Source organism: Struthio camelus, chromosome 1, assembly GCF_040807025.1.
Source record: "Struthio camelus isolate bStrCam1 chromosome 1, bStrCam1.hap1, whole genome shotgun sequence".
NCBI lineage: Eukaryota > Metazoa > Chordata > Aves > Struthioniformes > Struthionidae > Struthio > Struthio camelus.
The window spans coordinates 221195055-221220701 of NC_090942.1; the positions used below are offsets into that span (position 1 = coordinate 221195055).

The following is a 25647-nucleotide window of genomic DNA, read 5'->3' on the forward strand; positions in this document are numbered from 1 at the left end:
GCAGAAAGAAACCCACAGCTCAGCTCCTTCGCTGTAGGTCTGTTTTATCCAGAAACTGCAGATACAAGAACTAACTTCTCAGGGTCTGCAAGCCCAGGCCCAGTTTTTTATTAGTCTGCTTTCACCTCCGGCTAGGGAATCACTTCCCAGACGTTGTTTTGAATCCATTCCCTCACCCTTAAAATATTTTCCACTGTCTCCATTCCCAGCAGCCTCCTACATACTGGTTCCCATTTAGCGAAGAAGGGTGAGTGGCTGGTATCCTTCCTGTCTGGGCATGGCCTTAACCCTCTCCTGTCTTAGAGGACCACAGAGCCTAATATAGAGAGGTAGAGCCAATTTTATTAAAAACTAACCTGCAGGCTCACACATCCATCTGTCACACAAGCTTCCCCCATCCTGCCATGCTATTGCTCTTCACTTTGCTCTCCAGGGAAGGCAATTGAATCTTTCTTTCTTAATGTCTTTGAGACTCCTGGCAGGCATGACAGCTACAATGGAGGAAAGCAGAACCCTCCAAGTTCATTTGACACAGCCACGAATAATAGTCTGTGACAGCCAAGGGCATGAGCAAGGAAGAGGTGAAAAGGTCTGTGTCCTTCACCCTCATCAAGACCCCCCATTTCACAGTGTGCTGTGCATTCTTCTCTTTGTCACAGAAATTATCAGGAAAGTGAGGAAACCCCCTCCCCTGTGCCGCCCAAACATAGCCCCTGAGACGGCCCCCATGGAGTGTATCCAGGTGATGAAGCAATGCTGGAGTGAAGCTCCTGAACGACGGCCCAGCTTTGAGGAGATATTTCACAAGGTCAGTAAACAGACTGGCAGGTGCAGTCCTTTGTTCACACCTGACAGTGAAGAGTTAAGGGTGATCTTGGGAAATGATTGCAGCAGGGGTCTCAGAGTTCTAGTTTTGCCCCTGCCATTGGCTCATTTCGTGGTCTGTGGTGTGTAGATATCTGTCTTCATTGGCCAGCTCTAACCTGGCTCACACTGTGTGCTGAGTGTGGACTTCAGTGGCATCACCACGCAGGGTGTGATGCAGGCCTGGTATCCTCATATCTGCAATGCACCTGCCCTGATGGTTTCATGGACATCAAAAAGCTGCAATTCATCATATGATCACTGGCCCACAATTGTATTAGGACAAACATCTTTAATCTACGGGCAAATATTTCTCACAAATTCTGAGGGCACCTCCAGATCAGACTGTTCCTTGGTCTTTTAAAGTCTGACAGAAAGACCTTTTTATTTCTTCTTAGTCACATTGTCAAAGAGATTTGTAAAATCCTGAACTGACAGCAACCTGAATGAAGTTAAATGACCCTTGATGCCAAGGAATGGCTGACTAGACTAGGACTCTTTGGCCTGGAGAAGAGGCAGCTGAGGGCAGATATGAAAAACATCTGCGAAACCATGAGTGCTATAGAGAAGGTGATTAGGGAACAATAGTTTATCATTTCTCATGATATAGGAACAACTGCAGGAATACATCGAATGAAATGAGCAAAATGACTCTGAGGAAACAGAGGGAGATCCTTCTTCACATGGTGCATATGCAAATTGCAGAACTTGTTGCTACAGGATGTTTCCAAGTGTTTAAACAGCAATTAGACAAATTAATGAAAGGAAAATTGACCAAGAGCTGTTAAACACAAAGATACAACATTTGGCTTAGGAAGCCTTTGAACTGCAAATTGGTGGAGGCTGGGAGCATGTCCAAGGGAAATATGACTGTATATGAGCCCTGTTTGAACATCTTCCCTAGACATCTGTTCCTGGCCACTCTCATGGACGGGAGGTGGCAAAATAACCCCTTTGTCTGATCCAGTAATGCTATTCCTATGTTCTTAAAAGGTCAAACTACATAATACAATTCTGCCCTTCAGTTCAATGCAACTGTAATTAATTTTACACCCCTGCAACTGCACTGCTGAGTCTAAGGCAGCATCTGAAGCCGCAGCTTGTCCAGATGGCTCAGACGCTTACCTTCAGCTCAAGAAGAGAGAGCATACCTCAACATGGAATTGGCGTGGGGGTGGTGGCAGTACACATATATGCCTGCATACAAAGGTGGCTTTAAGACCAATAAGACATCAGCAGATTGTAAATATTGCCTGTGCCTCGTCCTGGCGTTTGCAGGCCTAAATGTAAAGGGTTGCAGGTTAAAGGCTGGTCACAATCAATGAAGTTTTCATGGGCTAAATGAGGGTGCAAACTAGCAGCATGCTAAGACTCCCCAACAGCTCACATACACGTTGTCGTCCCATGGCAGGTGATGTTTAACTTAACACTCAGTGAAAGGTCATAGAGGAGCAAGATGCCCCCAGGCAGTTTCCATAGTTAATAATGCAAATCCACACTCTAATGTGCCTGTTTCCATTACCGTTTGACGTTTTGCGCTTCACAAAGCCAGTCTTTAGTATTCTTCCTTTAAAATAAGTCTTTACTTTTTGTTTCTTTCCAAATTTGTAGTACTACAATGGTTTAATGAGATGGGGAAATAACTCTCCAGTTTGATTTTCCAGTTCAAAACCATCAACAAAGGCAAAAAGACCAATATCATTGACTCAATGCTCAGAATGCTCGAGCAATATTCAAGCAACCTGGAAGATTTAATCAGGGAGCGGACTGAAGAGCTAGAGATTGAAAAACAGAAGACAGAGAAACTCCTGTCACAAATGCTCCCCCCGTGAGTACTGGTACTTTAGACGGTAAACAACCTTGTGTCGCAACATAGCCGAATTGGACCAAATTGTTCCCCAGAGCGGAGAAAGTTTGCCGATCCAGAACTCCAATTTTTGGCAAGCACATTCCAACCAGAGCAAGAAACTTTGCTTTCATTAACAGTTCTTAGAGCCCTATAGACCCTTCTATTTATTAGAAGGTCTTTTGGGCATAGTAGGAGGAGAACGTTTGAATTGTTGGACGTGCTAAGACAAGGGCCCTTGCCATGTCGTCTTTCCTCGCTTTGTCATTGCAGATCAGTGGCAGAAGCCCTCAAGACCGGTGGTACTGTGGAGCCAGAGTATTTTGACCAGGTCACCATCTACTTCAGCGATATCGTGGGCTTCACCACCATCTCCGCCCTCAGTGAACCCATCGAAGTAGTTGACCTCCTGAATGATCTTTACACTCTGTTTGATGCTGTCCTTGGTAACCATGATGTTTACAAGGTAAGAAGCACCTGGGCAAGAGCATCAGATCATCCCTGAGTCAAACATTCCTGCACTTTTATTCCACTGCCCATTCCCATATTTTTCATTTTTTCTATTTTTTTTTTCTAATAATGTAATGGTGTTTGCCAGGTGGAGACAATTGGTGATGCCTACATGGTTGCCTCAGGGCTCCCAAAACGAAATGGAAACAAACACGCTGCTGAAATAGCCAACATGTCTCTGGACATTCTCAGCTCAGTGGGAACCTTCAAGATGAGACACATGCCTGACGTTCCCATCAGGATACGAATAGGGCTGCACACAGGTAGGCATCAGCACTCGCCTGTGCCTGAACATCACAGAACTTCTTCACAATTGCTTTTCCAACTTTGAACGCTTTTATCCCCACCCATCCCAAAACCAGCACCTTTAGATGATGGTAGAAAATCTTCCATAGCAACAAAAGCAATAAAATGGAAGCACAACCTCCAAGCACAAAAACGGGTCCATATTATTAGGGAGAGAAATTGTGTATTCAGTCACAGTCAGAAGCTACATCGGAAGCATTAGTCCCAAGGGTTAAGTTGTAAGGATAGTTCTTTGATATGCCATAGGAACTTCAGTGGCGTGATATGAAGACACCCAGTGATGTCTTTGGAACTCTGTTCTGAAATAGAAAAACATAGAGAAAACATTCATATAAAGTGAGAGAATGAAGAGGCTGGAGAGATTTATTACAAGTAGGACGTAACTAGAAGAGTACACGGTACTACTGTTAGAAAAAAAACTTAAGTATTTTATAAAGAAAGTAAATTATCTCTTTTTTTAAGTAGAAGTCAGAAGCTATTCAATGAACTGTAGAGTAGCAGGTTTAAAAAAAAAAAAGAGGAAGTTCTTTTTTTATGCAAAGTGTAATTAAACCCCAGAGCTCCAGAGCAAACCAAAAAAAAATCCCCCCCCCAAAAAAAACAGTAAGACTGCAGTCATCGTATAACTGAAAGTATGACTGGCATTTTAAATGCAGGAAGAGACATCTGCTGTTATCGTGGAGTCAATATTTTTAGAAGAGATATAAACCTACATAATTTTAGATCACAGTCATCCACTAGTACATTTTTCCCAGCTGTTCATTACTGGACTTCTCGCATCTTCCTCTAAAGTACCAGATATTGGCCATTGCTGGAAGAAGAATAATGAATAAGATAGATTGTCCAGTACATTTACTTTTTATCCTACTGATTAACTACTGGTGCCCACCATTTCACAGAGTTGGCGCTGCAGGTGCTTACAGGGAAAGTCAGTATCCTGGTCCCTATTGTGTACTAGGGAAAGAAAAGCAGAGAAAAGGCAGTGTCTCACCCACAATAGCCCAAGAACAGAGCTGTGACTTGAGCAGAGCTGAAATCAATACTTTATATCTCCTAGACCATATAATTTCTTCTTTTGGAGTCTCTGAAAAGTCATATCCCTACTGTTTTCCTTGTAATCTGGGGATCTTAGCTGATCCTTCACAGAAGTATGAAGCATAAAGGAGTGATTGGAGGAAGACTGTGAGTTTTATAATGTGATAGGAATCAGATGAGAATACGACCCTGACTTTTCTTCCCCAGAGCAGGAGCCTCTGGAGCACTGGCAGTACATTTTCAACACAGAAAGAGAAGAATTTGGTGTGCAACATCTGCTGCTGCCTGTTGACAGCAGTTTTGCAATGCTCCTTCCATGCACCCAGCCAAAAATCCGCCCATAGGTGATGTGTACAGGGGATTAGTTAGTTATGTTTTTTCTTCTTTTTATGAGCTCTGGGTGTCTGGGAAGCAATTTTGCAACGAGCTGTTGTGCAGGGTGCGAGAGGAAGAGGGGAAGCAGTTGGTGCTTTCTTTTTAAAGAATCAGAAGCCAGATCTTGTTTTGCACAGATCTGGCAACGTCCTTCTGTCATGGGAGCAGGAAGAAATACGCGCTCCAAAGCAAACCAACTCTCTGAGCAACTGCATTGAAAGCAGAGTTTGATTAACCCTAGACCCCACTGCTCCTGAGGAAACAAACCCAAAGAGGGAATCACCAGCATCATGGAGAAACACTTGGGAAGAGGAGGGCTTGGCTAACATTTTCACCCGCTTGGAAAGGATGGAGAATGGGTGTGAACCATCATTTTTGCGGGCTCACTGCCCTCTGGAAACTGGTGCTGAAAAAAAAATCTTGTGATCCCTTTCCTGAAAGCACAGGAAATGCCATTGTGTCGTGGGCTGCCCCATCCCCATCCCTCCTGGGCTGCCACATCTGCTTCCCCCTTGATGGAGAGCTGGGGGGACCTTCTGCTGGCCGGTGCCCATGGCTGGCTTGTGGCAAGGCGTGGGTAACACAAGGGGGACAAGAAAGTCAGTTTTCTGTTTTCTGCCTTTTTAAAATGCACTCTAGATTCTTGGCCCTCTTTTCTTGACTCGACTGCTGGTGCAGAGAAATTCAGCTGACTCAGCTATTTCCATGCTGGCCGTGTCTGGGCTGGAGCTGGACAGTGTGGGAGAGCAGTAGTGAGAAGACAAGCTTTTCCACGGAGGCTTAACTGGCCCTGTTTATCAGCCAGGATCTCTGGCAGGCAGCCCTGCGCTCTGGCCGAGCTTATTAACCTCCACGGCATCGCTGATGGCTCTTGCAGAGGTTTAGCCAGCACGGCTTGTCAACTGACCCCACAACCCCTGGCAAAAAGACATTTGAAAACAAACTAGAGAACCTGTATAATTAAACAACGAGGCCAAAACGTTCTCATTGAAGAGTTTCTGGTCTCCTCTGAAAGTTGTTACTGTGGGAGATTTATCGCTGGAAGTTTTTTGTTAGTCCTTGTTGAGACTGTCTAGACAAGGGGGAACACACACAGGCAGGCAAGGCAGCAAGTGAATTATCTCTTGGACACATTCAACAAAGAACAATCCTTCTATCATGCTTAGATTTTAAGGCAGGTTTTGAACTGAATAATAACTTTTCTACAACTGAAAGACAAGCTAATAAGCAATGCTCTAGAAATCCCTAAAAATCTTGCCTGTAAGGTTGTGAGCTTCATGGAAATGATGGGATGATTGCCTTGACTGAGTAGAAAACTTAAATTTAGGCTTCCACATGGAGCTGTTTGTAGGAGTGTTAGGGACCTGTGCTCCCTGTGTAGTCAGAGGAGATCTGGCAGATATGGTAAGCAGACCCTGGAGAGCCATTTCAGCTGCAGAAGTGTGCTTTAAGGTGAGCTGAAAGTCTCTTATGGCTCAGTTGACTGCACTGACCTGGTCGCCATTGGCTTCAGTGGGAGCTCAGCTATCTGAATTAATACTTCTTAAAATAGAATAAATTTCCTGTGCAGTGAGGGCTGTTTTTTTCAACAAGAACCATTTATTTGTGTCCTTACAGCACATAGCTCAGAAGGAGCTTTGACCCTTACTGAGATTTCTGAGTGCTGCAATCGTGTTATTGTCACAAAATAAAGAAAGCCTATGCTATGAGAGTTAATGTTTCCTCAGAGAAAGCTTTGACTGAAGTATGACTTGAAAGACTTCCAATGAGACCCTTTATTTATGCATATGTCACACTGATGACCACACATTAATGTTGAGGTGGGTAAGCCTTAAGTCTTTGATCTAGTAGCGTCAACAGTGCCTTTACGGTTTTGCTATAGAGGTGCCTATGGACTGCCAAAATTAGACACTTACTTAAAATCTTCCTTTAATTCATAGTTCCTCTCTTGAAGACCTTGACCCAAAATAGAGAGTACTGATAAGGGTGCGAATGAAATTGAAAGGCACTCAGAGTTGCAGTGACTTATGCAAAGTTGCGCAGCGTGTTAGTGGCAGTAAAACCGTTCAATGAGACTCTCCTGATCGCCAGTGTTTCCCACACACTGTGCTCAGTTCTCACGAGCTAAGTCCTTGCAACGTTTTTGGTATTGGTATGGTAGTCTTCCTCTTTTTCCTTATACTTGAAGTAAGTAATGTCTCATCGGGCAGGAACTGAAAATGATTTTACATCTAGTTTGCATCCTGTAAACATGGGGTTAAAATAATGCTACTTTGACTTTCCAGAAATGACTTTCCAAGGGTCATAGAAAGAAGGAGCTCTTGCAAAGTGCTCCATATTTTTCAATTTTGCAAGAATGGCTTATTTCAAAGTGCTTTCTATTCAAATAAATAAAATATGTTAGACTGAGAGTTAAAATTTGAGTGTGTATGTGCCTTGATAGAGTTTCATTGGCTTTAAGATATAACCGAAAACTCTATGAAGAATCAGTTTTGTGACTAAGGTTAAAATCACAGTAAAATTACTTGCTTTGTTATATTGTCATAAATACTCAGCAGCAAATGAGTAACTGATCACTTCTAAATTAGGCTACAATTATTAAAAAAATAGTCTACAACATTTTGTACTATCAAAAATCTTTTCTTATCTATAATATATTTTCAAATACTATGGATGATGTACTACATTCACATCTCTTGTAATCTTTCATGGGAAAAGATTTCCCAGAGATTAGCTTTGCTAAATCTTAACTCAGAAGAATCATGAAATTGAAGAGCAACATCCAGAGCTCAAAAAGACTTATGACATAAAAGCAATTCTTGGAAAATATAGAGAGGCCTATCTTTTCTCTGCAGGAACCCCTACATCTCCTTATGTTTCTGAAAGTACTCTATTTTCTCTCTATCTTTTTTTTTTTTTTTTTTGCATTTATTTTGCAAAATGGACTTTTTAAAGTGTGGGTGATGAAATTTAGCATCTCATCCTTCAGAACACAATCCAAACATTTGCTGATCCAAGTGCCCCAGATGACGGTTGTCTGTGTTGCTTGGCTGTCACATTTTAAATGTGGGCTCTGTGTGTGCGTGTTCATGTGAATCCTGCATGCATACCTCTCCCTGAGAACTTGGCACGAGTTCTTTGGGAGCTACTTTGGAAGGGAGTGGATCTTGACTAAAGAATGAGAGAGAGGAAAAATAAACAGTATTTGGCCAGACAGCAAGCTTATGATGTCTTCCTTTCCAAGGAGGGGACACAGGGTGGTCCAGTGTACTGCCAGCATCTTCGGAGATCCAAAGCTGAATCTAAACGCTATTTCCCTGGGACATGGGGCATATGTACTTCAGTTTTCTCAGATGGAAAAGGAGGTCAGAGCTGGTTGATTAAGATGAGATTTCAGTAGTGCTTGAGCTTCTGCTGACGGTGAATGAATTTCTCCCAGATGAGGGCCAACCAAAGTCTTTCCACATAAGACCTTTGTCTATTTTACATAAAATACCACCGTGCAAATCTAGAACAATATTTAGCCTTTGGTGGCTTGTAGCAAGCACCAAAGGCAGTAAAATCTTTAAAGATCCTTCTCCTGTATTCCCAAGTAGTTTTTTAATATTAGAGGAGCAGATCAGATTTGTTTATCAGTGGACTCCTTGATTTGTGCAGTACCATTGGTTGGGTTTTACAGACGATGTCTCTTTCCAGGGCCTTGCGTGGCAGGCGTGGTAGGGCTTACAATGCCACGCTACTGCCTCTTTGGGGACACGGTGAACACGGCATCACGGATGGAGTCCACGGGCCTGCGTAAGTATCTATAGCAGCACGTGCGAGCGGGTGATTGATTGACAAACTTCTCAAGAAAGGTGAAGAGCTGTGTGTCTCTAGTTATAGACATTGCAATGGAAGCAGCAGCGGTGAAAGGGCAAGACCAAAGATTAAAATTAAAAGCTTCCTGGGCAGCAGGCGTCAGCTTTGCCCTCATAGGTCGACCGTTAAGATAAGGAGGTCATTCAGTTTTGCTTCTCTTTTCCATACAATATCTCAAACGAACATTCAGTCTGGTCCTGTGGTACGGGATCTGCAGATGGACTAACTCAGTGTGACTCATACTCTGCATGCCAATTGCAATCCTCTGATTTGTGTCCCATTAATTAAAATTAACGTGGATCTTGCCTCAATTTCTCCTACACGGGGAGGAACGTACATTTTAACGTACATCATGCCTTCAGATCGGTCAGTGCAGAGGTCCCCTAGTTCCTGCACAACATTGTAATGTTCCTACTTGTCACAGCTGGTATGAGGCAAGGGGTGAGGCACATGTTTTCACTGCTTCCCTCACGCTATTGGAATCAGAGAAAGAAAAGCAGACCACAGACGATGGTGCACTGCAATGTGCAGGACTTACTGGTGTAGTTTGTGACAGTTTCACTCATCGGTAATAGCAACTCTATGAACAAGTGTAGGCAGATCCTAATAAAATCCTTAAGCTTCCCTTCCCCTTTGGGTTTCTTGATGTCTTTTTTCGTGGGTTGGCAGTCATGCTATTTTTCCCACAAGGTGTTGTCTCTATTTTCCTGAGGCTACCAGTTATAAAAGCCAAGTCTTCACTCAGAAGCCCATAGCTGCAGCAGATAAGACAGTACCATCTCTCAGGTGGTTCTTAGTGTCCCTTGGCTGGGGACTTCTACACATGTAAAAAGAGGTGGAGAGAAAGGAACACTGACCTGCATTTCAGCCATACGTGAGCACAGAGCCGCCTTTGGCTGGTGTCCGAGGCTAAGGCATGGATCTGTAAACCACAGTGGCTGACCTGTGAATGACACAAAGGACAACTAGGGGCAGCAATGTCTATAATTGTCATGGAAAGATTTTCCAGGACCGATCTTTTAGAGCCCTGGAGAGTATTAGAGTTTATCCTTGTCAACAAGTGAGTTTTCGATGTGCTTTTGATGTTCAAGCCTTCAGGACCAGGAGACTTCTAAAGGCGATATTGTCTTTCATATATTAACCTTTGCTCTCCTCATGCCTCCTCCCTGACATTTTTAACAACTCTAAGGGAATGGGCCAATATGTCTAGTACACAAATCACAGAAAGTCTATGCTATTTAAAATTAAAATCTTGAGAGCTTGTCAGGCCAGAAATATGTTGCAGTATATATGCCACATTGGAACTTTCTTCAGTCTGTCGTATAACCCTCACATTTCTAGCTCCAGTGATTTCAATTAGATAAATGAGACTAACAATTAGACTAATCATTACTCGGGAAAGATTATCTTTCTTGTGATTATATCTGGCTTATTTTAGGAGGCATATATTGAATTTAGAAAGCTGCAGAAAGGAGTAAATACTTTGATAGCAGGTTTCTAATGGCAAGATTCATTTTTGAAGATTCTCAAAGTTTAGATCCCTGGAAATATGAAGTCCCACTGAGAGTGAAAATATCAGGAGCACTGCAGATAGAAAACCATCTTTTCATGTTAATAGAAACATAAATGGATACACAGTGATAGGAGGATTGTAGTTATTGTCTCAGGAAATGTAGCTCAAAACCATGTGGTCCTCCTTTGCATATTTGAACTGCTGTTGTTCTTTCTGATCATTCTGCAAAAAATTAATTGGTTCATCCCAGACCCTTCAAGGAGGAAGAAAATAAAAGCGTGATAAATTTGAAAGATCTAGATACACAACCACATTCTCATTATGTCCCTGTGCAAATCCCAGCTCTCTCTCCTGTTTGTCTCAACAGCTGCTTTTCAGATGAATGTTCGTGGGAAGCAGGGCTGGACCACGATGTTTGGTGCCTGGAGCAGGACTTCCGTTGAGCGTTTTTCCTGTCTTCCTCTCCGCGTAGTTAAGCTGTGGCGATAGATATTAAAAATATAGATAGATATTAAAAATGACATCCTTGATTCCAGCCAACAATGTTGCTCGAACAGCACTTACCGTCTTTGTTAAGAGCCAGACTTCCCGTGCTCAATATGTTACTCTGTTTGGCATCCTCTGCAGGAAGTCCCCAGCACAGGTCTCCTCTCACCTCATGCTTGTTACGGCTCTAGCTACGGCTCTAATCAATCAGCATTGTACTTCTCATAGAGGAGCATTGCAAAGCTACAATAGCTACACTCCTGCATGCCTTGGAGCAGTTTTCTCCTTGCCAGTATAAAGCAGTAGGGAATTTGCTGTATGTGTACAGTATAATAATCCAGCTGTTTTGATTTCCACTCTCAGCTTACAGAATTCACGTCAGCCAAAATACAGTGGATACACTTCGGGCGCTAAACGAGGGCTATGAAATCATACCTAGGGGAAAAATAGAATTGAAGGTAAGAAGGCCAGGGCTGTGGGAAACGTTTCACAGGGAATCTTCTTGCTTAAGGAATTTTAATTTTAAGCTCTTGTTTGGCCTTCATCCACCACTCTTCCATCCAATGCTTCCCAAATTGTCCCCATCCGTTATTTGAATACATGAGGTAATTCTTGAAGTACCATGGAAAAATTCACGGGATGAAAGAGTCAGCTGTGTTTGCTAGGTCTAACAATTTATTCCTGGGCTAGAAGCAGAAAAAGGTCTTGAAAAGGTTGATAATGAAAGGGAGGCGTTCAGCAATGCCACCTTGATTCGAAATCCTCTGTTGTGAGCAGATTCCTGATGGAGTGGGTAAGTGAGGAGAAAAAAGCATTTTCCTGAATTAATTTTTCTTTCCTGGTCTTTGTTTCTGAAGTTTTTCTGGGAGTTTATTTGAACCTTGGATCACAGATATAACCACAGCTCTTTAAGTGATTTTGGAGCTCTGTCCAACAAGTTTTCAGGCCCATAAGGTCTGACTTCTCATGAAATGCTGCCACCGCTATGGCATTCAACTCTGCTCACTGGTGGGAGATCCCGCCAGGGGGAAGTCCCCTGGGACGGATTCTCAGCTAAGATAAATTAACAACGTACACTGACGCTGGGGGAGAGGCACCAATTCATCCCACCTGAAATTCATACCTCTGCCTGCTACTGCCCTGCAGATAGAGAGCTGCATGATTTTGAAGTCTGTCTATTCAGTAAAGCCCAGTTCTGTCACCCTTTCTCTCATTTTCACATCATCCGCAAGTTACTTGCAAACAACAAGGCATCACTGATTGCAATAGGATTGCTCACATGAGTCAGGCCTTGCTCAGAGACGGTAAAGTATCAGAAATCAGTCCTCAGTAGAATTTACCGGTCTCTCGGTGATTGTCAGAGAAATGTAAAACTGTGGCAGAAAGAAAGAGGAACGCTGAGCATATGAGGCACTCTAATCATCATTCAGAAAGGGCTTGTTTTGCCTCTTAAGGTTGATAAAAAACAACGGAAAGAAGGGGTACGCTTTAGAATAATGCATGGTTCCAAATCACTTTTTTTGAGGCATTATGTAATAACAGGGGAATCACAAAGTTATAAAGAACTTGGTTGAAAAGAGAAATACAAAGGCTAGGATTCATCTGATGCAAAGTCGATGTCTACAGTGTATGCATCGCCACCTGAGGTATCTATAGTCCCTGTTTAGTCAGTGAGAGCTGCAAGTACAGATACAGCATCTTGCTAAGGTGGGCTTTCAGAATAGGTTTGAGGAACACAGCTACAAACTAACTGCTACCTTCTTTCCCTTCACTACAAAGGGTACCTGGATGACTTGCTCAGATGAAAATATTCATACTGTAGACATTTAAATTTGGTTATAGTAATTCCACTGAACATTCCCATAACAGACAAAGCAGAGCGCACTGCCTCCTTCGTAAGCCTCTCACTGTATGAAACGAGGATTTTCAATAACACAAGAGTATCTCTTATTATTCAACATTTACCTATTTTTTTTCCAGTCAGAAATGTGCCTGATATTTAGAACTCTATTTAGTCCACCTGGAGCAGAGGCTGCTACTTTTCTCAGTGTCCAAAGACAGGACAACACTAAATAATTCAAAGCATTGCTTCTCCCCTTGCACAGTCAAAAGAGAAAAGTAAGAGATTTGCTTCCCATAAACACCTACAGTAGGTGTCTAAATATGGCCCCATATCTCTCAGCAGTCTGTCATCAACAGTGGAATCATCTCACCTACTTTATATGTCTGCAGTGGAGATCTCTGCATCTGAGGGAGTCATTCCAGGTTTAGTCAATGGAAAGAAACCTTTAAAAAGTCAGTGAAGATAAATGGGCACTTTAGGCAATTATTAGCCTTACTTATTTTCGATGTCCAGTTTATGTGAAGATGAATCACACCCTGGAAGTGTCTATTTTCCTCCATTGGCTGCAAAAGGCGTCAAGGGTGATTGAATCTGATATAGATGTCAACATTTCATCAGATGCAGCTTACTTTAAAAAGATAAATTTATCAGTGTAAGGAGGTGAAGCGATTATTACAATACTCAGTCCAGAAGCTGTAAAACCTCTCAATTAATAATAATGCCAAATAAGATGATTAGAGAGTCTGTAGTTTCTCATTTCTCATTTCAAGCCAATGAGGGTCATTTGTACGTGGCAGTTTGAACAATGCCTCCCCGTTTAAGTCAATGAAACTCAAAGCGTCCCTGAAACATTGCAAGGGTGACGCTAAGATTTCCAGCTTTGCTCTTTCTCTCAGTAAACGCTAAGACCTCAAAAGCTCAGTGATGAAGTCACGTATCTAGCAGAGGGTGGTCAGAAAGCTGCTTTTTATCTGGACTTTCTTTTTCCTTTTAGGGTAAAGGAGTAGAAGACACATATTGGCTAGTTGGGAAAAAAGGTTTTCTGAAGCCCTTACCTAAACCTCCTGAGATAAAGGCAGGGTAAGTGCATCCTCCTCACTGGTTCAATATATTCATTAAAAGGTCACTGTTAGCATTCCCAGGTTGAATAGCTGTCTTTCCATGGCATCTATTTGCACATCCACATCATTTTTCTTCGGTGGCTTATGTTTCTTCAGACATAGTACTGGGAATCAGAAGTGGTACAACCGTTTCATCTTTTCTTCTTAAATACAGTGCCCAAGAAGTAGCATGGAAACTTGCTATTTCCCCCCGTAGTCCCTTGGAGATGGAGCACTGTAGAGTTCCCTCCCGAATCTCTGTCCTACTCTGTGTGCGGGTGGGAGACACACAGGTAGCAACACTTTTAGGCCTTATGGTGTTGTTATCATATGGGTGAAACTCAGATTATTCTCTGCTTTCATCAAGCTCCTCCAGGAAACACCAGACTCATTCACCACATAAACCTGATTCTCCTCTGTAATGTTGCTGTCTGAACAGAACGAGGAGGAGATTCTGTGTTATACGCATGGCACAGCTATATAATTACAGATTTAAGGATGTTACCTGCACAGAAGCGGAGGTGAGCAAAGGCTGCACACACAAAATGCGTTAGGCCGTTTTGTAGCTTTGCAGGGGCTGGCTTTGCAAACTGAATAGTCCTTGATGTAGCCTTTCAGCTGTCGTATGCAGTACGCCTGCAAAGGATGCTGAGGCCAGGACATAAAACATAGAAGTGGGATTTGTTCGACAAGTACAGTGTAGCGACCCATGTTAAAGCTACTGAACCTCGATTCCCTTTATAGTCAGCAAAGAGAAATATCCTCTCATAGGGTGTGATTAGACTGGCCTACTTAGACTTCTACGTTAAGAGATGAATCACTCTTAAAAGATACCTTTTTCATTGACTATAAAGAGAACCTCCAGTGACTAGCTCAGAGACGGATGTCTGACAGCAAATAGGGTCTGTTTTTACTTTGCCTCTGACTTTCTGAGTAATCTTGTTCTAACTTTTGCCTCATTTCCTTCCTCTTAGTAAAAAGAGGGTACTTACCACCCTCTGCGGATAACGGTTAACTATACAGGACAGTTACACGTGTTTAGGAGCCCTCAGAGATGTTGTGGAGCAGCATGAATATAACAGTATTTTAGGCAGTAATTTTCGAGGTATTTAAGTGTCAGTCAGGGTGCAAGACAGAAGGTGTCTGGAAAATAATTCTGAAAGATATATCACATTTCTTAGACTTGGAGGCACTTATTGGTAATATTTGATGGAAAAGAGCTATTAATGAGTAATGTGTGTTGATTTCAGTGACGTATTTTTCATGGGAAAAAAGAAACTTTGAGGAGCTTTGCCAAATTTGTAAGGTGAATTGGTTTGCCATGCACACAAGGAAGCACCAAAACTCCCACTTTGAAAGTAGGCCCATTTCATCTAGGTTTAACCATTTAAAAGTTGCATCTTGGGCCGGTCAACATTTGTGTCTGTTGACTGTTGATGTGTCTTCTACAGTCCTCTAAGAGCTGAGGAGATCTGGCCTCTGGTATTGTCTGCCTGTTCTTAACCAGAAATATATGGGTAAGAACTGTTTCTAAACATGGACTGTAAATGATAGAAAATACAGCCTGGAGGCAAAATAGGAGAGGGTCTACCTTGTTCTGGCTTCCTATTGCCCCACATGCCCAGGATCAGGGGTTGCTGAATGTCCTTGTGTAGCCCCAGGAGAGTCCACCAGTAACATTGCAGAGCGGGAGGTGATCTTCTGCTCTTGCCCCAGGGCCCTGGCCTTGCTGTTTCTTTTGCAGTATTTCTGTCCCCAGAGATCCTCACACAGCAGTTGAATGCATGAGCAAATCAAACAGCTTTACAAAACCAAATCTGTCCCAGTGAAGGGCTCAAAATGAAAGCAGGACCCTGTAGAAGTTAAAGGGGAGAAACAAGTAACTGCACCTTCAAGCAAAGCAAATATTTGGACAACTTGCTTGTGCACAGACCTGCCCTGTTATCGGACTGGTATCATACAAGGTGTCCTGTTTTTTTTTCAGACTTTTCTTGCTGATTCAGTTTTATGTTAGTTTATGAGAGGCTGAAAATTGTTCCTCCGTTATGACCATTTGTTGGTCAGTATGGTGCTCTCAGCCCACTGCCTAATACACTCCTGTGGGAATTTCCTCATCTGTAGGCTTTTGAGCTGAGGAAGGAGGTTCCGAATAAACTCCTATTCCTCTTTTCATCCTGTTCTGAAGCAACTCATCTCATCTTTCACTTAGGTCTTTACTTTATATGGGGTCTTATGGGATCTCTTCCCTCACATCCGGGGGGATCAGTGGGCAGCAGCAGATTTTCTCCTTCGGTTCATAAGATTGGGGGGCACATTCCTCATCATCTCATTCCCCACGGCTCACCAAAGCTAACAACTCTCCTCTGAGAGTTAGGCGGGAGATTTTCAGCCCGTTGCTTGGCTTCATATCCGAACTCTTGACTTAAGACTACCACAGGGAATTACTCTCATTAAGTATTGAAGAGCAAGGAAAGGGGATTTGATTTAATGAAGCAAGTTTCAACTCCCAGGGTAGGAGATTCCTCTTACCTAAATGAGACCACTGAGGGCCTATTTTTAACATAATTTGCTTAGCCCCCCAAGGGTCATTTTGCTTGAATATTTCCTCTTCCTTGAATATTTGCTCTGAGGAGCTGTCGGGGCTTATTGCTCACAAGAGGCTGGATGTACACAAGGCTGGATATTGATGTTTCATGTGCTGCACGCTCTGAGGGATTTCTTTCACGCGCCACCATGAAAGTTCCCCCCATCAAGCTCTAAGTGTCACATAATAGAACACAACTGAACTATCTGCCTTCGCACCTTCCCATCTGTCAGCCAGATTGCCCTAACTGCCCACGTGTGTTCTCCCCACTCACCCTAATTAAGACATACAATGGCATTTGCTTAAGTATCAATGGAAAAGGCTGTATCTTACTTCACAATTGGGGTGGCCTGAACATGTACAGGTGAGGAGTTGTGGTGGTCCTCCTGAGAGGTGGTACTTGTAAGACAAGGAAATAAAATTGCTTTTGGTCTCATGTCCACGCCATGGAAAGACAAAGCTGTGGGCCGTGGACCTGAGGCTCAGATTCTGGAGATGGAAGTGCTATGCGAAGACAAGGCCCAAAGTAATCCTAAGAAGAACAATTTCATATTCATGAAGATCTCTGAATCTGTGTCCAGACTGTATCTGACACCATGAGCTATCTTCTGGAACTCATACAGACCTGGACAAATCGACCAGCTGGGTTTAGTCTCATTCACATGCGACTAATGCTACCTACTGCCTATGACAAATCATAACCCTCGAAATATGACGTATTTCAGGCCTTGACCGCAGTTTTTTGTGGTAATAGTAACAGGTACCACCAAAAAAAGTACTAACTTTCTGTTATTTTCCATGATAACCGGAGCTAGCTGTAAACACAGTCCTTGCCAAGAGTGAGATTTCTTGGCAAGTAAAGGCAATTCTCCAGCTCTGGTAGCCATTCATGAGTGAAACCGCGATCAGGGAGCTCATGAAGCTCCTCACAGATGTCTAGGGACATTTGTCACACCACTGCAAGCCATTATTATGCTTCCAGTAGTCTTGGCGCTTCAGATAGGCCCCAAGAATGATCCTTGACCTTTACATAGGTGAATCTACATGCAGGTTAGAAGACAAATTTCAAGCAAACTTAAAAATATAGGAGAATATTTAATTAAGTACATGACTTGATTAATATTAATGGTTCAGTAAAAAGCTGTGAAAACAACCCCTTCTGGTAATACTAAAATTGCTGAGGGAATACATCCGATTGTCTAGAAACGAATCTCAGGAACAACCACATGACTAAGTAAAGAACAATTACTGCACCTACATAATTTAAATTTAATTGATATTCATCAGCTTCTCTGTTTAATCTCAATTACAGGCTTCTTGGAGACATTAATCTGAATATTCTCATTGATTTTCATTGTCTGCAATAAGCTTTCATACGTTCAAAACTGTGTAAGGAGGTTCAGAAAAATACACATTACTCTTAAAATCCAGATGCCGTGGGTGATGTAGCTCGCACAGGATACAAAACACTTTAATTAAGAAGAAAGGTACTTCAATTAAGATACCTAAAATGCTTCTTACCACCTCTGCCTTCTTCCAACCATGCATAAAATCAAATGAAAAGGCAATTCTTGAAATTAACCTTATGTCAAGCTACAGAACCTGTATATCTGCTTTCAAAACTAAAAAGCTTACTGGAAGTCAGGTGAGAAACCCTTTTACATGTTATTTTTATGGGATAGGAAGTTCAGGAGTAGTCCCAGAATAGCGGAAAAGCCCAACTTTAATGTCCAGACTACAGAGCTGGCTAGCGTCCCAGAGAATTTTCATTTTTGAAGGTTAACCTCTTTCCTTCCGGATCTAGTCAGATATCAAGAAGCTCACTTGTTTTACATGGGAGCTTTAGGCCACCTCTGAATCACGTAAAACAGAGCAGGGAGTTCAATAGGCTCCTTAGTCCTCTTCTTGCTCGAAGGCAAGACGCCACACCTTCCCTGACAGATGTCTGTCTCGTAATGGAAATTATTTCTCCTCCTTTCTTGTAGCTTGTTAAGAGTTGCATTGCTGCATCTCAGCAGCCCCTGTGGATTGGGGCTCTCTATATCCACAAAAGATAAAGAAAAAGGCTTTGCCTCAATAGTCTTTTACTCTACCACAAGAAACAATGGAAAAACGGGATGGGCATAGAGAAGATATGGACATAAGGGAAGAACATGAGGGAAAACTGTTTTTACTGAGAGGGTGACAGAGCACTGGACCAAGCTGCACAGAGTGGCTGTAGATTCTCCATCCTTGGAGATATTTAAAATCCATCTGGATAAGGTCCTGGGCAACCTGCTCTAGGTAATCCTGCTTAAGCACGGGGTTGGGGTCAGGTGATCTCTAAAGGTGCCTTCTAACCTCAGACATTCTGTGATTCTGTGAAAATATAAAAAGATGATGATATTGCAAAGAATAGCATGCTGGGCAGCTGAGTAGCAGCCTACCTGTAGTCTAGACTGTTTTGGAAGTTTCACAGTCAGATAGCTTCGAAGAAGGACTGTGAGGTTTCTTTGGGGATATACCAGGAGACTAATTTTGGGGCTGGAGAGCAGTCATCGAGAAAGCACAAAACTGTTAGTCTATAAATGCAGGATACTGAAACCAGCATCAGGCAATGCTCTGGAACAGGCATCCGTTTGTGAGCGCTGGCAGGGAATTACTCTCGTTCAAAACAGCAGAAAAGATAGGAACTTCTACAAACCGAGCACATATAGGCCTGACTTGGACTAAATTGCAGAGGCATTTGATAAACCAGTGGTAAATTACCTAGTACCAGGAAATAGTCAATAGCCAATGAAATTCAGAAAAAGGCGAGAGCCTGGATCATGTTCATTTCATGTTTCAGACTCATGAGTGACCTAATAGGTTTCCTAGCTTTCTAACATCCGTGATCCCGGTTCTGAAATGCCTTACTCTGACACGACTGAATACAGCGCTTTCAAGCAGCAGGAACCATCTAGCCCACAAAGCAGTGGTATCTAGGATCTTTACCTTTCTAATACTATTTTAAATAAACTATGTAAAATCAACTGGAAGAAAAAAAAAAAGAATAAAATTCAGCAAAGAAGGAAAAGGACCAAAGGTCCTCTCAGAGGGCTTTTAACCATGAGCCCAGTGCCCAGGAAAAAAACATAAGGAGGTTTTGGATGGTTATTATCAAGCCCAGATCTCTGCTCTTGTAGGAAACCAGGTAGTAGGTGTTTAGTCTAGAAGAGCCCGTAGAGCACCTAGTCTGCCACCACCAGAAATGATAAGTGCAGAACAAAGTGAGAAATCACTAAAAATGGAGATTCAGCGAGGGATAAGAAGATGTTTTCTAGCTGTCTCTTCCTCCTGTAACTGAGGGTCAACCCTGGAGAAAACACCCAACATTGTTGTTTTAAAATGAAATAGGCAAGGAGCAGTGAAGGATGCTCAAAGAAGCCATCTCCCAGTAGCAGATGAGAAGCATCCTGTTGCAAGCCAGGAAAAAGACAACGTAGTTTCTTACTCTGCCTACCTACAAAACTGTATCATGGCTGTATTTGTGCTGCAGCACACTGGCAGGATGAGAGAGGATCAGTGAAGGATCTCTACTGTTGCTGTTGCTGCTTAGGTACCTGCCTGGACCATAAGTGAAAGGATTTCTACTCAGGCCCCTTTTGAAGTTTTTCACTCGACACATTTTTTAATCAGAAGTAAAGAGCTTGTATAGAAAACACTGAAAAACTTCTGCTGTCCTTGCATGGCTGGAATTATAAAAGCTCATCACAACATTTCACAAATAAACTTTATATAATATGTAAAAAAAGTTATTTGGATAAATCAAAACATATTCTGGCTCATAGTCCTGATCACTCAGTGTCAAGACGGATGTTTTTTGTTTCACAATCAATGCCTTCTTTTCAAATGATTTCTGAACCCCTAACACAACAGCACAATGAAGAAAAAAAAATGTTTTCTGGTCATGGCTACAGCATAATGAGAACAAGAAAGAAGAAGTTTCTCTGACATCTGATTGTTTGGGGGGAAAAAAGGATAAGAAAGCCTATGACTCATCTCCCTTTGAACAGGGCTCTCTGACTTGGAATGCAGTCGCTACAAATAGAGATACTTAAACGGGATCTTTTCACGAAGCTGAGCCTTCTAGAAGAGTGCCTGGAGTTTTAGAGTCGAAAATTATTGCCCATCCCAAGAAACCTTACAAGCAGTGTTCAGAAAGGAAACAAAGTCAGCTAGTGGCAGTGTTTGTTTGGAAGATATTATTCAATGCATAGCCCTTTGGTTTGCACATATTTCTGCAGAGATATACAGGGGTGGTTCTGAAACTATGTTTAGGGTCTCGATGTGTTTGTGGATTGTATTCTGTCTTGCAGGTGTGGCTTCAGCCATGGTTAAAAAGTACCCAGATATGCCCAGGGGTTTCTCCTGGGTCACCCAGACAGTCAATGTGGTTGGGAGGGAAAGTGGGGGGCAAAGGTCACTTTGAAGGAGTACAATGAAATGTGGGGCAAAATAAAATAAATCATATAAAAACAAGTAGCCAGAGAGACAATCCTGTCTGGCGTGAAGAGGAAGCTTTGGGGCGAGCAGTCAGTGAAAGGGCCCTAGGGCACGATGGAGCAGGATTGCAGAGCTGAGATGTGATGGGCTGCCAGGAGACCTGTGCCTTGGAAGAGAGCACACATTGCTGCAGCACAGGGTTTGTGTGAGAAGGGAGAGAAGGAAAGGAGGACGGAGAGGACGAATGCATGTAGGTAACTGAGGTCTCCAGGCGATTCAAGCTGCAGTTTTTCTCACCAAACTGTATGGAGTGACCAAATCGTAATAATTTCCTCCCATGACTGTATTTTCTTGGGAACCAGAGGCTGTGCTGACTGCTGCAAGTTCAAGACGGGGGCCTGTGTTTGCAGTGCTCAGAAAAAAAAATGATTATGCTAACATAGTAACACACCCTCACACCACGTTCAGGAAAAGCAAGGCAAATTCCTTGAACTCTGCCGGGTAGCTCCTGTAGGATAGGCCATGAGATAGGGGCTGGACTAACCAAAAGTAGACCTTCACAGCACTTTGGCTCTGCTCTTTGTTTTGATGAATTACGGATCAGACGATCAGGATTCAGCCATCTAATGCCTATCTAGTTTGAGTTCCTCAAGGACAGTCATGCGTCTCATCCAGGGATAAATGTCTAAGATGCGTCAAGAGCCCTCTGGAAGGGCCTGGCTATGTAGACTACAAAAGATGTCTGTCTCAGAGCAGGCACCTAACTTTGGGACAATTAAAATTACCTTAGTTAACCTCTTCCTGTGCAATAAGTGCAGATGAAGTAGTATAAGATGGGAGTAAATAAAATCTGAGCCACGCCCAATAGTTATTTTCCTTTTTAGCACCAGAGGACACTTCCATTTCACTTGGTCTCCATTACAGTCTGTTCTTTACTGTAGATGATACTGAACTGGTTCTTTCTCTAATGAAAGCCTACATGTTCACTACAGGTATAGAGCTCATGGGTTACCCGCGGAAGAAATTGCAGAGTTCAAAAGGAGGAAAGCTGAAAAACTCCTTGGCAAAAAGGCCTAGATCTGAGGTAGTAGCTGTAGGAAAGTCCCAAAGTAGCTCTGCTGTTTAGTGTCTGCTTATGTGTTATTTGTCTGCACTTTGCTGGTTTTAGTGTCATATATATATATTTTTTTTAATCAAAAATCTATATTATTCTTTTAAAGTGTCTCATTCAAAAGGTACTGAGAATAGCAGCGGAGCTGTCTAGAGATATTAGTAGCCTTGCTGGGAGATTTCCATGCAGACAAATTTATGACCTGCGGCCATGTTCATTCTTGGAATGACTGTGTTTACCTGCAACGTATTACTGAATCAGTGGATGTCTATTTGCACTGTGCCAGAAGAAGTCCACTTCATGGTAAACACAGAGATAAAGCTGGAATTCCAACCTGGAAGAATCCCAGTTGCCTGTTGTTGCTATCCTTCAATGCATATTTCCTGCCTAGCATAATTCCATATCTCATGACATGAAACAGGATGCAGCTCTGTTATTCATCACTATGGTACCTACTGATATGAGAAATATATGTGGATTTAGGACGATCTAGTTGGAAGTCAAAAGTTATATGGAGTGTAATAGTATGAATTGGACAAAGAAAGTGGAGGCTGCTGACCCATTTTGACGGCTCAGCAGAGAGTGAAGCAGTGTCTTTTGGTGTCTCCCTTCAGAGGACACTTTTGCGCCTGAAGCAGCAAGACTAGACACGTGTATTTAAACACTTGAATTGCTCCTCCAGGTTCACGCTGAGGTGACTGGTCAGATGGGTGTTACCAGAGCAAGGTTAGCATTTCCACGTGCACATCCATGCATGCGCACAGAGGACCTGACGCCTCATGAAAATGCTGTATGGTTACTTTTCTTTCCTATATCTCTGAAGGCAGCTAAAATGCTTTTACTCAGTACCTACGATTTAAATTTCATTTAATTTACACTTTCTCAGAAAAGGGAAGACCTGGAAGAAAGCCCTAAGTGCCTGGATACAGGCTAGTTAATACCTCTAAGATACACAATATCAAGCTGATAGATTTCTCCAAAGCCTGAGGCTCCATCCAATTTTCTCACAAGGATAAAACACCAGTGCACCAGTGCACCAATGGAGCACTTTGGCGTTACTTTTTCTCAGCCGTTACTTTTAAAGATGTAGGAGGTGCTTTTAGGCTGTTTTATCTCCCATAAGAGATTTCTAAAGTTTTGTTTGAGGCTTTCTTTATTCTAAGAGCTGGGCAAAAGTTTCTCATGAAAAAAGATTTAAAGATGGGACGTACTGTGCAGAGCCCTGTATAAGCGCTACCATATGTGAACACTCACTGCTAAATAGAAGCTCCAAGTCACAGAAGACCACTGTTTTGATCTCCATCTTGGAAGAGTAGCACTAGCTACTCTTCCAAGGCCAGAGGCAAAGAGCAGCTCTCACTTGGGTTAGCTCTGATTGACAGAAACCGCACGTCTACTAATACAGACGCATTTAGCACATGTATCACTCACAAACATACACTTCTGCATGGGAGTAAGGCTGGTTAGCAGTTCACTATAGAGAACTTCAGCTATAGAGGGGGTCTTCATTAGCTCACGTGGTTCAATTCATGGCAAACAGCAGAAAAAGCAACAAGGCATTTACACCTGGAGCTTTTCAACAGTCCTAATTCAATCACTCTTGTAGGCATAAGGCTGTCAATGTAGACAGCTGTGCCTTTAAGACAGGCATATTCCCATATGCCTACTTCATGACTTAGCAATGTGAAATGAGTCACATTCCTAGGAAGGACATCCTAAATGGCTTGAGTCCTGGCCCTTGTTACCATATATTGTATGATGCCTTTCAGAAGGTGATCGCATGCCGTCTCAAAACAACAACAAGATTTCTAATTAGATCAGGTGAGAAGATGGACCCAAGAGGAAGAGGTTCTGGTCAAAATCAGCTCCCCCAGAGATGGTGCACAAGCTGGACATCATAACCCAATGATCCCACTCCATCCAGGATGATGCCCAAGGCCAGGCATCTGTGACTTACCCTTAGTTTGAGCATTCCTGGTGGGCTATTCTCCTAATTTTAGTTCTGTACCATGGAGAGGCATCTGAACTATCTTAGACATCTACTTTAGGATGAAAAGAGTCACGCCATCAGTATGCTTATTTTTTTCCCTGATAACAATAATGGCATACTAGACAAGTAACTCACATACAGGGACCTATAATGGATTCATCCAGTTCTACAGTCCCATTAATCTGACATCCTTCGACCCTTTTTTTTTTTCCTTGAAAGTTTGCCTCTCCCTCTATTCTGACCTCTCTTCTCATGAACTCTACCCAGTATGAGAAGATTCCTCATGATTCTTTCCTCTTCAGGAAATACAGTAAATAACCTAAATCACTGCATCTTGCTGGCCCAGCCATATACTAGTAGGATGTGGCTGACCAGCAGCTAAGGTCTGATGCTTAAGTCTGAAAGCTCATTCAGCACAGGGTTTTTGCTAAAGATTCGTTCTGTCCTGGAAGGTGAAACTCACCCTTAGAGAGAAAGCTGATGCCATTACAACTTACCATTTCTCATTCAGTCCAGCTGCAGTGGTAGTCAGGGATAGTCTGAGATGATTTTGCCTGCATGATCTCTCCAAAGAATGAAACCAGAGTTGCAGAAACCAAGCATCCACTTCTACTGATTTTTTTTCCATCGTACTTTTCCCCCTTTCTTTTACTTTGCATCACCTACCTCTTTTGTCTTTGTATGCAGAGACGTCTCCCAGCGTCACACGGGGAGGCATATCTTCTTTGGCCAATGGGAGGGCCAAAAAAAACCAATCAAAATGAATTTCTTTGGCTTGTTTCCTTAGTGGCTGCAAAAGGCTTCTCATCATGTTTGGCAAGTGGTATTGGCTATTCATGGTCAATGAATGGTCGGGGGGATCCTACACTGAATCCTGAATGTTATGTTATTGGGTTGATGATACATTTGTAATTTCTGAAGCTTCAGGGATTTGCCTATGAATCCCTTTTCTGTCTCTTGTCCTTGGTTGTCCTCAGCTGTCCTTGGTCTCCTACTGAGTGTGAGAGTGAAAGGAACACAATGTGTTCGGAGGTCCTGGCTCTTCTGTCCTGTATTGCCCCCAGATTTAACAGCCAGTTTGCAAGGATAGGTGACCAGACTACCAAACACTATCTGCAAATCTTTGCATCAAATATTAAAATATAATTTCCTTGAACGATAATAAAACAATATTTATATACGCAGTGCTACAGTGCAGGATATCAGAGTGATCAGCCCTACATAACTGGTTCTGGTTGCAGTACTAGTAGTTGTTTTTGTTGTAATTTTATGTATACTTTAAGGATAACTCTTCTTGTGCTGTCATTAGGGTAGTTTCATTAAATTCCTGCACAGTTTTATATTAGTAATTAGTCATTTCTGAGAATAAGTCTGAGGACTTGGTTATCATGCTATGCCTCTTCTTTCAAGGCCTTTTGTGGGATCCCTGCTACAGTCTCATGACTATTCACTTTTACATGTATTCTTATTCTAAAGTTATTGCTTGTTCATTGTGCACAATAGCGGTGCGTACAATTTAAAACCATATAATTTGAATATATATATATCAGTTTCTCAACTACTTCTTATAATATCTATATAATCACAACACTGTTATTGGTATGGGTTAAGACCTGTCTTTTTTTTCAGTTTACAAAGCCAGAATGTCAGGTCTCTTTCTTACACAAAGCAGTTTGATCTAGTGATGCTTTACGTAGGACAGGACAGCTAGAGAGTTGAGACCTACCTCAAGCCCTGCAACTCACTCAGCTTCTGGCTTTCT

At 42.4% G+C, this 25647-nt stretch overlaps 1 protein-coding gene and 1 long non-coding RNA gene across 2 annotated transcripts in view; one reads left to right on the plus strand and one right to left on the minus strand.

The window, feature by feature from the left end:
• The window catches only part of GUCY2F (guanylate cyclase 2F, retinal), a 51822-nt gene that overhangs the window by 24113 nt on the left and 2062 nt on the right, over positions 1 to 25647 (plus strand). Inside the window, exons 12-18 of the mRNA XM_009688330.2 lie at positions 660 to 808; positions 2529 to 2692; positions 2984 to 3176; positions 3309 to 3483; positions 8633 to 8731; positions 11157 to 11251; positions 13631 to 13716. Coding sequence (XP_009686625.2) covers positions 660 to 808; positions 2529 to 2692; positions 2984 to 3176; positions 3309 to 3483; positions 8633 to 8731; positions 11157 to 11251; positions 13631 to 13716 — 961 coding nt within the window. The remainder of the gene's footprint in view (positions 1 to 659; positions 809 to 2528; positions 2693 to 2983; positions 3177 to 3308; positions 3484 to 8632; positions 8732 to 11156; positions 11252 to 13630; positions 13717 to 25647) is intronic.
• Positions 3562 to 24486, minus strand: LOC138065662 (uncharacterized). Its single transcript, XR_011138770.1, has 3 exons — positions 24383 to 24486; positions 9652 to 9737; positions 3562 to 3825 (listed from the first exon to the last, which is right to left on the minus strand). It is a non-coding gene; the product is annotated as an uncharacterized lncRNA (long non-coding RNA).